Source organism: Cydia amplana, chromosome 6 (genome assembly GCF_948474715.1).
Source record: "Cydia amplana chromosome 6, ilCydAmpl1.1, whole genome shotgun sequence".
Classification (NCBI taxonomy): Eukaryota; Metazoa; Arthropoda; class Insecta; order Lepidoptera; family Tortricidae; genus Cydia; species Cydia amplana.
This window is the reverse complement of record NC_086074.1, coordinates 20013784-20028571: the sequence shown is the minus strand read 5'-3', so window position 1 is coordinate 20028571 and position 14788 is coordinate 20013784. Positions and strand designations below refer to the sequence as shown.

At 35.7% G+C, this 14788-nt stretch overlaps 1 protein-coding gene across 1 annotated transcript; it reads left to right on the top strand.

The window, feature by feature from the left end:
• Window positions 1-332: 332 nt before the first annotated feature.
• LOC134649177 (protein CNPPD1) lies at window positions 333-4910 on the top strand. The gene is made up of 6 exons (XM_063503893.1): window positions 333-476; window positions 807-903; window positions 2318-2523; window positions 2707-2835; window positions 2994-3138; window positions 3983-4910. Exons 1-6 carry the CDS (start codon window positions 426-428, stop codon window positions 4465-4467), a joined length of 1113 nt encoding a protein of 370 aa, XP_063359963.1. The 5' UTR covers window positions 333-425; the 3' UTR covers window positions 4468-4910.
• Window positions 4911-14788: the final 9878 nt, after the last annotated feature.

Genomic DNA, 14788 nt, shown 5'->3' with positions numbered 1-14788 from the left:
CGAAAAACTTAGTGATTTATATATGTTGGAAAGCGTATAAATTTAATATTCAAAAAACAACATATTCAATTATATTATTAGTTACAAATTAAATTAACTAAATGCTGTAGGTACCTAAATAATTGTTAAAATATTCAAAAAATGGAAATGTAGTGTGATAAGATACATTTTTAAGTTCAGATTTCAACTAATCATCAGTTTCCTTCTAAACGCACTTTGCAATAATCGGATTGCGCATAACTGTCACATGGCTGTCAATGTCACAGTAATCGCTCATTCACATTCATTCATTTCATTCACTTCGTTTCTGTTGTGTGGGTGCGTACTACCGCTGATTTGTGCATATTTTCATAATATTACGTGTTTGATTCATGTTGTTATCCAATTTATTATAACCATTTAAGATCAGCAGTAGCGAGAATACTATGTCAAACATATCCAAGAGGAGGCGAGAAGGATCGCGGTCCAAGATCAAGGTGAGAAAATGAGGTCACATCGTGGCCGATTCATGCTCCTTATTTGTTGTACTTATCAAAATCGCACAGGCAACGTGTTTTCTATCATTGATCTCTGGTTTCGTTAACACAGTAAACAACATAATTTCACTACAAAAAAAATTGAAACGTGTTAAATTGATTTCATTATCGCCGCCGGTAAACGAGTCGTAATCGTAACTTCCTTGAAGCGTGACGCGTTAACTGCAAAGTTGCTAATGACTTGATAAATACAATTGCTTGACTTTTTTCTCAATTTTTAAACATTTTACTGACATAATCTAGTGTGTAATAACAAGTTGCTATATACAGAGTATGGGAGACCACAAAGAGTTTCTGAACCGCATCACAAAAACCCTCTACTATGGTGAACTGCCCTCGCTACCCTGTCTGAGTCTCCCCGTGACTGGTATGTTGGTGAAAACATTTAAATTATAGAGATATTAATAGCAGCACAATTAAATAACTACTGGTAGACCTTAATTTGTTGTCTGTTGTAAATAAATGAATGGAATTAATAGTCAAGTTATCTGTGTTTATGATTCAACTACAATGCTTAACATTGTGTCAATTTAAGTTCAACAAAGTTTACTTTAAGAATCATAATTCATAATTATATACGCTTATTGTCCTGCTGTCCTAGAACTAAAAGGTGACTCAAATGTACTTCTCTAAGACCATATATCATATAACTATATTCCCAACAATGGAATTTCAATAATTTTACACCTGAAGGCCACACTGCAACATAACCAATTTGGGCTAAAACTCTTCTTATGCGGGCTGTACACACTCGTTAAGAGACCCCAAGACAGGCAGAGTGTCTACATGCTGCTCGCTGCTGCCCTTCTCGTCTCGCTATTCCTTGTCATGTCTCGCCCTTCTCTGATTGGATCAGAGCGGTGCCAAGACTAGACGAGTGTGTACAGCCGACATTATATACCTAGCTGCCGTCAGTATGACAGTGCTGTATCTTGCAGCAGCCTTTCTATTTGTTGCTCCTTTTCTGCCAGAAAAAAAAATAAGGCTCACATTGGGCTATTCTATTTCAGTATTTTTTTGTAAAAAGCTAAATCCCAAGAACTAGTATTCATATTTATTGTTTTACAAGGGATAAAAAGGAAAATGTAGTTTCTTTATTACTTGTTGATAAAATATTATTTTATTTTTAATATTACGAAAACCCTTAAAACCGGATACGGAAGTGTTTTGTTCCATACCATAATTAATAAATAAATACTTGTGTAAATTGCAGGTTTTACAAGACACTTAACTCTATTTAGACCTTATCCTCTTTGTAATAAGGTTTACATATGGTCAGTTCAGTGTCAAGAATGTATAATTACTTATCAATTGTTCATAAGTAATTATACATCCACTGCACACCACTATCAATGTTTACCACACCTGTTCATAACATTTTGATATTTAATTATTATAAAACATAACAACTCATTTAAGAAATGCTAGTCGGAACCCTTTTGTTTTTGCTGCAATGCACACAGAGTACAGCAAGTAAACCCATTGTTCATGTTTAAGTTTTTTTTTTGTTAGTTAAATCTTGTACATATTTAAGTTTTGTTCTGTTTGTAATGTTCCTACCTATTTGTAAATTGTGTGTTGTTGCAGCATCCAAATAAACGTTATATCTATCTATCTATCTAATTGTGTTGAAAATTTTTGAGACATCGTGTGTCTTGTCATTTGAACTGAATATTCCTTCAAATGTGTTAGTAAAAACTTTACTTTAACTTGCTTGGACCAAAAGTAAGCGTTACCCTTTATTTATTACACAAACTTCATCTTTTACTTTTGTTTTCCAGAGGTATCCTGCGCGTTGTGGTCCGCCGCACAGCAGGGCCGGTCGCTGAGACGTTTACACGGCGACGCGGCGGCGCGACTCGCGTACGAGGCGCGCGTCTCCCCGTGCGCGCTCGTGCTGGCTCTGTTGTACTTGGAGAGGCTCCGGCATCGCAACCCTGCGTATGTCGCCGCCGCCGCGCCCGCTGATCTCTTCCTCGTGTCGCTGGTGAGTGTCCTTCGTGTCGCTTGTACAAACAGCAACACGTTGGGGATCAGGGTTCGAAATTATCCAGATAATTATAGTCTTTGATAACTATCCGATAAATATCTATCTATCATTGATTATCCTTTATAATATTATCCTTTCGAACCCTTTGTTGGTGATGCTGATGATTGATTTGCATTACAGATGGTTGGCAACAAATTCCTTCAAGACGACGGTGAGGACGCGGAGACATTAGTGACTGAATGGGCGGCCGCCGGCGGGCTGACACCCGCGGACCTCAAGCGGCTCGAGATAGATTTCCTAAATGCTATTGTAAGTGTACTAACCTGAACATTGGAAATCTTTGAGTGTTCAAAGGGTTAACAATCCTACCTCCGTATGCCTCCGTCTATCTATCAACTCAAGTTACTTTTTGAATGTTCTATGTATTGTAGCAGAAAATATATTCATGTGTTCGTAATCTCTTTCAGGAATGGAACGTATACGTAAACAACGATAGCTTCGAGTCGGGTCTGTCGTGGCTAGAGAGTCAAGTGGCGTTGAAGCAAGCAAAGGAAAGAGGATTCTTCACGTACAGCGACTTAGCGGCCGCGGGGGGAGGTATAAATGAACATATAAATATAATTTATTTAAAATACATAATAATAATAATTCAGCCTTTATACGTCCCACTGCTGAGCACAGGCCTCCTCTCATGCGCGAGAGGGCTTGGGCTATAGTCCCCACGCTAGCCCAATGCGGATTGGGGACTTAAATACATAATATGGCTTATTTATACTACATTAATAAAGAAGTGTAGACTGTTCACTCCATATAGGTACGTCTAAAAAGTGTAGACTAAAACTTACTATTTTAAAAAGATCGTGCGTTTTTAAATTTTCTGAGATGGTTGAAATAAACAAGAAAAGAATAAGAATATCAAATTATAAAATAGTCTCTGGCACACCCATTTAGTCAGTAGAAAAATGGGTCAAAATTAAAAAATGTAGGCGGGCGTTTTCTAAAATAAATATTGAAAACCCGATTCTCCCAGATCCTGGTGTTTTTGGCTTCTTTCAACTCAGAATCACTAGCATATTCAATCCTGGTGATAAAAAAAGTTGTCCCAAAATTTTGTATGAAAATTGTACATTCCACTATGTCACGTTACATACAAGTGAATATTTTTCTCATACTAAAAACGTGACGTAATGGAATGGACATTTTGGGACATCTTTTTTTAATGGTAGGATGGAGAGTGCTGTCGATTCTGAGTAGAATGAGCCCAAGAATGTCCAGATTTGAAAGAATCGGGTTTTCGATATTTATTTTAGAAAAAGCCCAGGCGCGAATAGTTGACTACCTATAGAAAATTTGAATTTCACGCCTTTTTCTACTGACAAAATGGGTGTGTCTGAGTATAAATAGGTTTACTAGAGGCGATGTATACAAGTCTCTGAACTATGGTTCCCTGTTCCAGATGCAGGTGTAGCAGTAGCGGGCGCCGCGGCAGCAGCCATAGCATTAGCCTACGTCGCTGCCCTCAGCGCACTCGTCACCTCTGCCTTCCTAGTCTCATACACTCTGCCCCTCCTACAGCTCACACAAACTACACTACTGTCCACCCCACAAACTCTAGAACCGTGTCTAAACGCGACTGTCGACTTCACTGACACGCCTCGCTGCTGCACTGACTGGCTCAACTATCATTCCACTATAAAAACTCCTCAAGTCTACTCGGTGAATTTACAAGAACCATGGTTTAAAATTGAGACTGATTTCACTTGGTACCGCAGCTCTTTAGTAGACCCGCTTCAAAAATGGCTGGAAAAGCTGGATGAATATGCTGATGAATATATTTTTAAATCTAGTAAATGCTCGGGTTCTGCGATGCAACCACGTTGCGTGCGACAGTGGCTCAATCTTAGCCAGCTAGGTGGTCTTGTGGTCATATCGGATCGATAATATTTTAGTACTTAAAGCTCAGTTACAGAAAACACTATCATTACTGTCTCTTTCTGGTTTACCAAAATAAAGTGACAGTAGTAACCTTTTGAACGCCATAAGCCTGAAACAAAAATGTCACTCACACGCTAACGTTACAGACGTAAACAAGCCAATGTAAACCTTAAATAAAGTCATGAAGGTTATATTTGTAACGTACGTCATACCGCTCGTTAAGCGTTCTCGGCGTCTAAAAGGTTTAATTGTGTATTTCTGCGATTGAAGAAACTAATCGCTCACGCTTATCTGTCCTTTGCATTATTTATAATAATTATAATAAGTAGTCGCTCAATAGCATTTCGTTGTTGAACAAAGCAATAATTTTTGGTTTAATTTTAGTTTGTGTGTGAGCCTCCGTTTACGTTTGACGTGGCCTTATAATTTTGTTAATACACTCGTTGGGCAGTGTTCAGAAAGAATGTTGATTGATACCCATATCTCATACATAGCTAATGTATAAATTGATTTACAAGTTTTGACGTTAGAAGTCTATGAAAATATTGTATTGGTACCAATCTCATGAAAACTCATGAATCGAACTAGCATTTATGATAAATACTTCGTACAGAAGTCTCACTGTCTAACAAAAACTTATGTTCGACAGCTGAAGGTCACGAATGTAGTTGTCCCTTTCTAACGTATATGACGTTCTACGGCTGTCTAGGGTTGCCAAATGTGCACAATTCAGCTCTTTGCGAGCATTACATAAAATAAATATTTAAAGTTGCAAAGTTATCGTAATATTGTGTCCGTTTCATTAGTTACCAAATTGCATTGATATTTTGTAAAAAGGGTTTTTGAGATAGTAGAGATAATCTTGTCAAATTGTAAATAAAACGTAATATTTTTGTATGTTGTTCTTGGTGGTGTAACTGCAAACTAAATAAACTACTTCTGCAATATAAGCTGTTTCCTTTATTATTTCTCAGCGAAAACTGCTTGCATACGTTTGATTTTATACCATAATTTGATAATTGTAGTACCTATTTTACAAGAATCATATTCGCGGGTTGTGTATTTTAAAAATATGAACTTTATTCTGTTTGTGTTAAGGTAGAAAATTTAATGTACAAAATCAAATACACTCTTATAGTACATATAACTAAAATAAAACAACTATATGAGGCTTCACCATGTATTTTATTGAAGCAAATCGACAATTTACTTATACGTCCCGATTTTTATATTTATAACATTTTCACGAATAACCATTACAACTCGGTCCGCAATTAACATACATACAACAATTTAGGTGTCACAATAAAATAAATTTAATACGGAATTCATTGGTATGTACATCGGTTACATTTAACTAAACTACGCGCGATATAAAACTGGGTTACGTCGCACATGCTATTTATACTTTACTACATACAAAAATACCAAATGACTATTATGTACATGAAAAACGTGTAGTAAGTATGCGGTAGAATATGCTTTTTCCGAAGTGCCTTGAAATTCTTGAACAAGGATTTTGGTATTATTAAAAGATACCCCATTTCACAGGTTTTTAAAATATTTATACATTTCGTAAATACCATTTATGTATTTCGAAAGGGGGCAAATTTTACCGTAAACTCACAGAAATTCAATTTTATATGAAGGAGTAAATATGCAAAATATATTTTAACTAAAACTGCCGCCATACTGCCCATCCGCCCAGACATCAAAAACTTGTAAAGACATGCAATTTTGATTTGTTAAAATAAAGATACAAAGTAGAATGAAAATGGAGACCTTTATATAGGTCTCTGGGCGGGTAGTGGACAAATATATAATTTATATGAATGAAATTATTTTTATAGGGCATACAAACTTAGGCGGTAGATAGACACCCAAAGCTAGTTCCTAAAAAATAAGTACAAGCATATGAATTTTTTCTATTCAGAACTAGATTCCCAATGCAGTAGATGCATTTACTCATAGGGATTTAATCTCTAATTTCACTCATTTATTGATACTTGTATATAGGTGGCAGACGGTTTAAGTAATTATGTACGTCATGTAACTATGCTAATTAAATGTAATTACATGTGAATATCCAGGCGCGGATCCAGCCCTCAAAAAAGGTTGTGGTCACAGCAACCCAAAAATCTTCAAGTACGTACGAGTCAGAGTATTAGGTGTCGAACTCGCTCATGAACAATCATGACTCTTGAACGACCATCCCGATCTCAATAGACCGTGATGACGTCACAAGTCTATTAGGGGGGTACCTAATGATTCTCCGAGCAATTTTTCGCAGTTTTTCTAACTTTTAGACACATTTTCTAGTTTTGGTTCACATCAAAGAATATAATACTCACTAGTTCACATACCGTTCAATTCGCTTTTGTGTTAATTAGCAGAACAATTTTTGTAAGAATTTCATTTGGCAGAGTAATCTTCTCGTTTAAGGAACTTTTAATCGTGATTTTTTTGCCGTTTCTTGCGTAAACCTTCGTGCGCGAGTGCGAATGCGCGTGTAAAATTGAAAAATTAAAAAAAAATACTTAATAGGTACAAATATTTTCAAAATTGCTTTATTAGCGTTAGATATGAGGATATTAGCTATAATTTGAGGTATATTTTACAAAAAAATATTAAATGGTATTGTATCTGGAGAAGCCCAAACTTGGTATGTTGAAGTTAAGACTAAAATGTAATGATGTGATATATTTTTAGAATTGGCTCAGAAAAGCCCCTTTCGTTTAATACCACACACGATAGGTTTCTAAACATTTTTTTTTAATTCCATACAAAAAAAAGCGGCCAAGTGCGAGTCGGACTCGCCCATGAAGGGTTCCGTATTTAGGCGATTTAAGACGTATAAAAAAAACTACTTACTAGATCTCGTTCAAACCAATTTTCGGTGGAAGTTTACATGGTAATGTACATCATATATTTTTTTTAGTTTTATCATTCTTAGAAGTTACAGGGGGGGGGGGACACACATTTTACCACTTTGGAAGTGTCTCTCGCGCAAACTATTCAGTTTAGAAAAAAATGATATTAGAAACCTCAATATCATTTTTGAAGACCTATCCATAGATACCCCACACGTATGGGTTTGATGAAAAAAAAAATTTTGAGTTTCAGTTCGAAGTATGGGGAACCCCAAAAATTTATTGTTTTTTTTCTATTTTTGTGTGAAAATCTTAATGCGGTTCACAGAATACATCTACTTACCAAGTTTCAACAGTGTAGTTCTTATAGTTTCGGAGAAAAGTGGCTGTGACATACGGACGGATAGACAGACGGACAGACAGACAGACAGACAGACATGACGAATCTATAAGGGTTCCGTTTTTTGCCATTTGGCTACGGAACCCTAAAAAGATGACGTCATAACTCCTCTCATTTTTAGGGTTCCGTAGCCAAATGGCAAAAAACGGAACCCTTATAGATTCGTCATGTCTGTCTGTCTGTCTGTCCGTCTGTCCGTATGTCACAGCCACTTTTCTCCGAAACTATAAGAACTATACTGTTGAAACTTGGTAAGTAGATGTATTCTGTGAACCGCATTAAGATTTTCACACAAAAATAGAAAAAAAAACAATAAATTTTGGGGTTCCCCATACTTCGAACTGAAACTCAAAATTTTTTTTTTCATCAAACCCATACGTGTGGGGTATCTATGGATAGGTCTTCAAAAATGATATTGAGGTTTCTAATATTATTTTTTTCTAAACTGAATAGTTTGCGCGAGAGACACTTCCAAAGGGGTAAAATGTGTGTCCCCCCCCCCTGTAACTTCTAAAATAAGAGAATGATAAAACTAAAAAAAATATATGATGTACATTACCATGTAAACTTCCACCGAAAATTGGTTTGAACGAGATCTAGTAAGTAGTTTTTTTTTATACGTCTTAAATCGCCTAAATACGGAACCCTTCATGGGCGAGTCCGACTCGCACTTGGCCGCTTTTTTTTATTTGTTGGTGCTTCGGGTCAAATTGTTTCAAATGTACTAAAGATCAATCGTACCGATTTTCATACCTTTAACACCATTTGCAGCATTTTATAATTGTGTTGTATAATTGTGTACATGTTTATAATTATAACTTTAGCAATTTTTGATGTGCGAATACATTTTCTAGACATTATTCCGAATCGAATGAGGTTTCACAGTGGGTATCACACGTATTTTTGAGTGCAGTATCTCTATTTTTCATCATTTTGAGCTTGTATACCAGACTACTAAAAGTACTAAAGTTACAGGTGATTTAGCAATTGCGTTACTTACAACATTAATTCATTGATGCATAGATAACAGTTTTTATACATAGATAAATATAAAAATAAATGCAACGCTAACTACGCGGAAAAAAACTCCTAATTACACTTGTAAATTAAAAGCTGGCATTATTAATTTAGGAAATTGTACTAATATTTGTGAATGTTTAAGATTTCTAAGACCCCATAAGCTAAAAATAATTGCCCCTGTTAGTAAATAATCTTTATGCTTGCAAATAATTACCTAGGACTCTGTTGTCAGCTGATATTAACTTACGAGAATTTCTAATTCGTAGGATTGTTCATAGGTACCAATTGTTCACACTAGCTACTGTGTTTCAACCAATGGTTACTCGGGTAATCGTGACAGTTAGGTACCAAACGATCAGTCTAGTAAAGTTAATTCGCATATCAATAGGTATTATGCCAACTACGTAATGAAATTCTGCGAAAGGTTCCTCTGCGTCCAAAGCGTCTGCGAAAAATCGGCTAGTCGGGAAATCGATAGGACATACTATTTAGGGTTGTGGGCATGCCCACCGTGCCCACAACGGTGGATCCGCGCCTGTGAATATCTTTATGCCCGTGTTATAAAATCTATACAACATGCTAAAGAACATTAATAATTACGAGTAATAACAACACAGCCCTGTGGTTGCTAGCGGTCTAACGAATGCCTAATCAAACTATCGTGATATCTACTAACATTACTAACACTAACACTGTTTTAACATTACGTGTTATGACTGTTATCAGTTAACAAATATTTTCATCGGTGGCAACAAGCACAAAGTTTGTCTTACGGTAAGCGGATACTTCATGGTGTCAAAATGTGCATTGCACGCCAAAGAGTAAAGTATAATAAGGTATTGCACGCATCGCGTGCGACGTATCATCGTGAACCTTATCGGAATGCACGAAGGTTGATATTGGACTGTAGCCATGCGCGTTGGTTGAAGTCTTTGGCGGTCAAACCTGTGCACGTTTTGAAGCACACTATACTGTATCTCAAGCAAGATAATCTCCTGCGTTTCGTCTGAAATCGGACAGTTGACTTCTCATGTAGTGACATGTTTCGTTTAAGTCTCGTAAGACCTTTCTCAAGATAACAGTTGCAGGTAACTCAGTAATGTTAAAATAGTGAATTTTCTACCAAACTATCTACAAACATTAACCGGAGGATTGGAACACATGTGGAGCTCCTAAGGGTTATCCATTGATTACGTCACACAAAATTTCGATTATTTAGCCCCGCCTCTCCCACTGTCACACTTTTTCTTAGGAAAAAGATAGGTCGTTGATACGTACTGTCATACTTGGCTTTAGGGAGGAGGCTATTCTGCATGTCTATGAAAAAATAAACTTGTTTCTGCACGCGCTGAATTCCATATGCTATTATTGTCTAAACAAAGTGATGGAAGACTGCAAACTTTAAGCTGTTGTGGTATTTCATGTTACAAATGTCGCATTTAGGTGAACTATTTATAAAAGCATTATTGTCTAATTCTGCCTATCTTGCATACAAAACTCATTAAGTAGTCATTATATTCAAATATAATGAGCTGAAACAATTTGTTTTGAACCGTCTTCTATGTTGCTGGTAGGTATATAAATAACATTTAGTGAATGCATATTGAAAAAAAAGTACGCTAAGCAAGAGCATAATTATATTACTGTTGCGCTCGCACAATGTCATTGACCGCCGGCATCATGAGCGGGACAGCAATACTGTAACTAAGCACGTACGATAGAGATAGGAACAATCGGGTCAATGTACGAAATGTCTCGTGCTAAGCGTCCTTTCTTCACTTTGAATAACTTTTTATACGTCAAAGTCGACATATTAAATACATTAGATTATTGCTAAACGTGAAATTATTCTGTAGTAAAATTAAGTGGAAGTGTAAAGAACGTGGTTCGATTTTTTTGTACAGTTACCCGATATCTTGTAAGATGAATACCGCCAAAATATCTCACACAATATTTTGAGGCGCTTCGTTGTGATATTAAATTGTAGGCGACTTTACTAAATGGGCACTGAATTTTTTTTACAAATATTTAGTCGAGCACCAAGAAATATACATATTTTTTCACAAATATCCAATCAAATACAGAATGTACTGAATGTACAGATCTTTTACTTCGACCAAACGACTTTGTGACGTGACTACACATACAGAGCCCGTACCATGAGTCACTGACAGTGTCAAAACTGACATTTACGCTATCGAGAACGTAATTTACTTTCTATACATCTCGTTTGCACTAATATGCGAGTACGAGCGAGATGTATAGAAAGTAAATTACGTTCTCGACGGCGTTTATGTCAGTGACAAACTGATGGTAGCCGTACAGGTAATTTAAAACAGGTTACTATTTTTAATATTATTTACTAATAAAAATACTAAATTTAGAACAGTTTGAGCACAAATAGCGATACGATCACTGTGTATGATACCTTAAAATCCAAAAATTTTTGATACCTTTAAAACCAATATTAAATACCTAATAGATTAAATCAACAAATATAATTTGTTTGTAGGTACCTATATGGTTATGTATGGTGACCGCATAGAGATGTGTCAGGACAAAAACCTTCCATCTCATTATGAGATCAGTGGGCAAATCAACGTCGTGTTTATTTCATTATAAAGAGTATGAAGACTCTTCTCTATCTATAAGTACCGGGCGAAAGCTTCCATCTTAGGTACTTTAATTACAAATTGCAATGAATTTAACACAAATTTCATTTTTAAATAATGTATATTACGATTTTTTATGTCCTTAACCATCTAATACATTAAATTTAAACCTAAATAACAATTTATACCGTAAACTCACTAAGGGTCTCCCCAGATATATCGACGCGCATTCGGCAAAAGCCGAAAGGAAAAAGCTTTATGTCCGCGCAATAAGAGCGAAAAAGTCGTCGTTCGGGTCGGCTCGCATCGGCCGGCGCCTGCCGACGCGTCGACGGCTTTTTCGCTCTTATTGCGCGGACATAAAGCTTTTTCCTTTCGGCTTTTGCCGAATGCGCGTCGATATATCTGGGGAGACCCTAATAGCATGGATATGGATACAAGCGAACGAATAAAAATAAAAGAAATAATTTTGAAACCTATAAAAATAACTATAATAATAGTCCGCCGGTTCCTCTCTCTGCAGCCCTGACCACCGGCAGCTTGGGCCTTGCCCCGCTGCTGGCGGCACCCTAGGTTAGGTTTTTTATAATATGTTTATATGTATTTTGTATTGTTTTTGTAAGTGTTTTTGTATTTTATTTTTATATCCATATTATAAAATAACCTAGCCTAAGAGTTGAAATAAATAAAGAGAACTATAATAAGAATAATCATCACATATTTCAGATTATTCGTAGCACATAACATATTTGGAAATTTTTCGAAAAATATCAAAATTACCTACAGTAAACTGTAAGTACTAATTTCATTTGAAATAGGTTTTTTTCGTATTTTACAATAACAAGAATTCATTTTTTTTCATATGGACCACTAATCACAAAATACTGGAGATTAGAATCTACAGGTAAGTTGTTTTATTTTTTAAGATTGCACTTTTTTACGAAAACGAATGAACGCATACTTACATTTTAAAACTCATCGCAGTCATACTCAAATTCAATTTCTAGCGAAACTTTAAAGCCCTACAATAAAAAGTAGCTAAGCGTGAAAGTTCAAAATATAAATAGATAAATAAGAACACATATAAGTACATATTTACAATTTAGACCATTCATTTGTTCAGTTACAGTTTGCGGGAATTTTTAGTATTTTAAATACGACAATACAATTGTACATGAGCGAAAGACTATCATTATCATTACAATGAAAAATTAATAGAAATAACAATAGTAGCAATAAAAAATAATTACTTCTTGAATAAGTGCGCCATATTGGAGCCCACGAAAATAAAATTATTTACAAAATAGGTACGTAATTGAGTAAATCACAAAAAATAAACATATTATTTTATTTATTTTATTTTCATTTTAGATGGCAGATGCTGGTGCTGGTAATGTATTGCGACTACCGTTTAGGGTGGTATTCCACCTGTACATTGCGTCTCACTCTCTCATTAAGCAAAATGTGAGACGAAATATACATTGGACAAAGAAATTGTATAGGTGGAATACCATCCTTAGATAGCGTCCGTTAAATCAATGTATAACTCGTGATAATATCACTATTCTTACAACAGTCACATGTCCGATTATTTGTATTAAAAATGTTTGCGTAATTTCTAATTACATAATGACTATGCGTATATATTGAGGGTCTACCGCGAATCACGAAGTTTTGCCTCCCTGTCACACTTACGTATGAATTTACAAGTGCGATAGAGAGGCAAAACTTCGTTCGTGATTCGCGGTAGGTCCTTTGATCTTAACCTCGTAAGCCCAAATACTTCTTAAGTTCGATGGAGTTTTAATCAAAGTTTTCAATCGGAATAGAGTCGCATTTGTTTTATCTCGTTCAAATTTACAAAGTGAAATCAACTCTATTTCCTACACTATAGCTTCAAATTTCAATTTCTTTTTCTTGTACAAACGGCAACTCTCCCAACTGCACATCGGTGGACCTTATTACAAAAGGCGTAAGGTCCACCGATGTGCAGTTAACAGTGTAGGCGATGGTATGACTAAGGCCCACCAGCTTTGGTTTCCTCCGATAGCGGTGCCGTCATATAGCGGCCGTCTCCATACAAATACTACGACATCCATATTTAGCCGTATTATTTAGCATGGAGACGGCCGCTATATGACGGCACCGCTATCCTAGGAAAACCGATCTTAAGGAGGTTAACGCAACTATCAGCTATTTTATTTCTGTTTGGAGTAACTTGTTATAAATTGTCATTGATTTGTACGATCTATTGTAAGGTATATTGGGATTACTGCTTAAACGGAATAGATTCGGAATAATAACCATAATACGTCTTTAAAAAAATCAGCTCCTTTAGAATAATAATAAACCTATAATTATTTTCGCTAGCCGAGTCGCAGGGCTATAACTAGAGATTTAAACATCGCTTATTATATAAATAACATTAAAGTATGGATTTATAATTCATACGAGTATAATAATGTATTATTTACAACCGTTATCCTATTGGAATCAGGACTAAATCGGGTTTAAAAAATGATTTCCATTTTTTTTGGTCAATAATCGTGTGAACTGTGGTTATTTCATTTTATGTTACTTATTACTTATTTTTAAGAAAATATAAGCTACGTACATTCGCGTACAGTAATAAAATAACGATTTAAGCTTTATAATTCATAGTTAGAAAGTGAACCGAAGCGTATGAGATATGACAGCGACACAACTGACCATATGTGGGCTTTAATGCGTTGATATAAGATTCACAAATAGTTAACTGTGTCATTGATGGTACATTTTTGGAGTTTACTCATTAAGAATCGATTTTCATAAATAAGCCGAGTTATGAAAATGTATGGGAAGTAAAACCAAACGTTACATTGCGTTACGTTACATTGCGTTACGCGTTACGTCATGTTTCGTGCGCAACTTTATTATCTTGCGCATCCCCTAACAACGGCTGCACGGAAACACTTTATTTATTCAATGATTTTAATGACAACAAATAACAACTATCAATCTGCGGATTTTTCGTCTGAAATTATACAACAGAAATTCTTATAGAAACTTATACCTTTAAACGAGCAATTCTTGTGAATATATTTCGGCGATCTCGGAAACGGATCTAACGATTTTGATGAAATCTGCTATATGGGGGTTTTCGGGGCGAAAAATCGATCTAGTTAGGTCTTATCTCTGGGAAAACGCGCATTTTTGAGTTTTTATATGTTTTCCGAGCAAAGCTCAGTCTCCCAGTTATTGGTTCTTATTGCACATGAAACATAAGGACCCTTCTCCGACGGAAAGCCACAATGTTATAATGTATTTTGTAATCGAAAGGAGTAAACTCAAGTCGTCCGTCGGAGCTGACACACACACTTTTTTATTTTATTGGTACCTACCCGGTTACCGCTACATACCTAACAGCAAGAAGGAATGTTTTACAC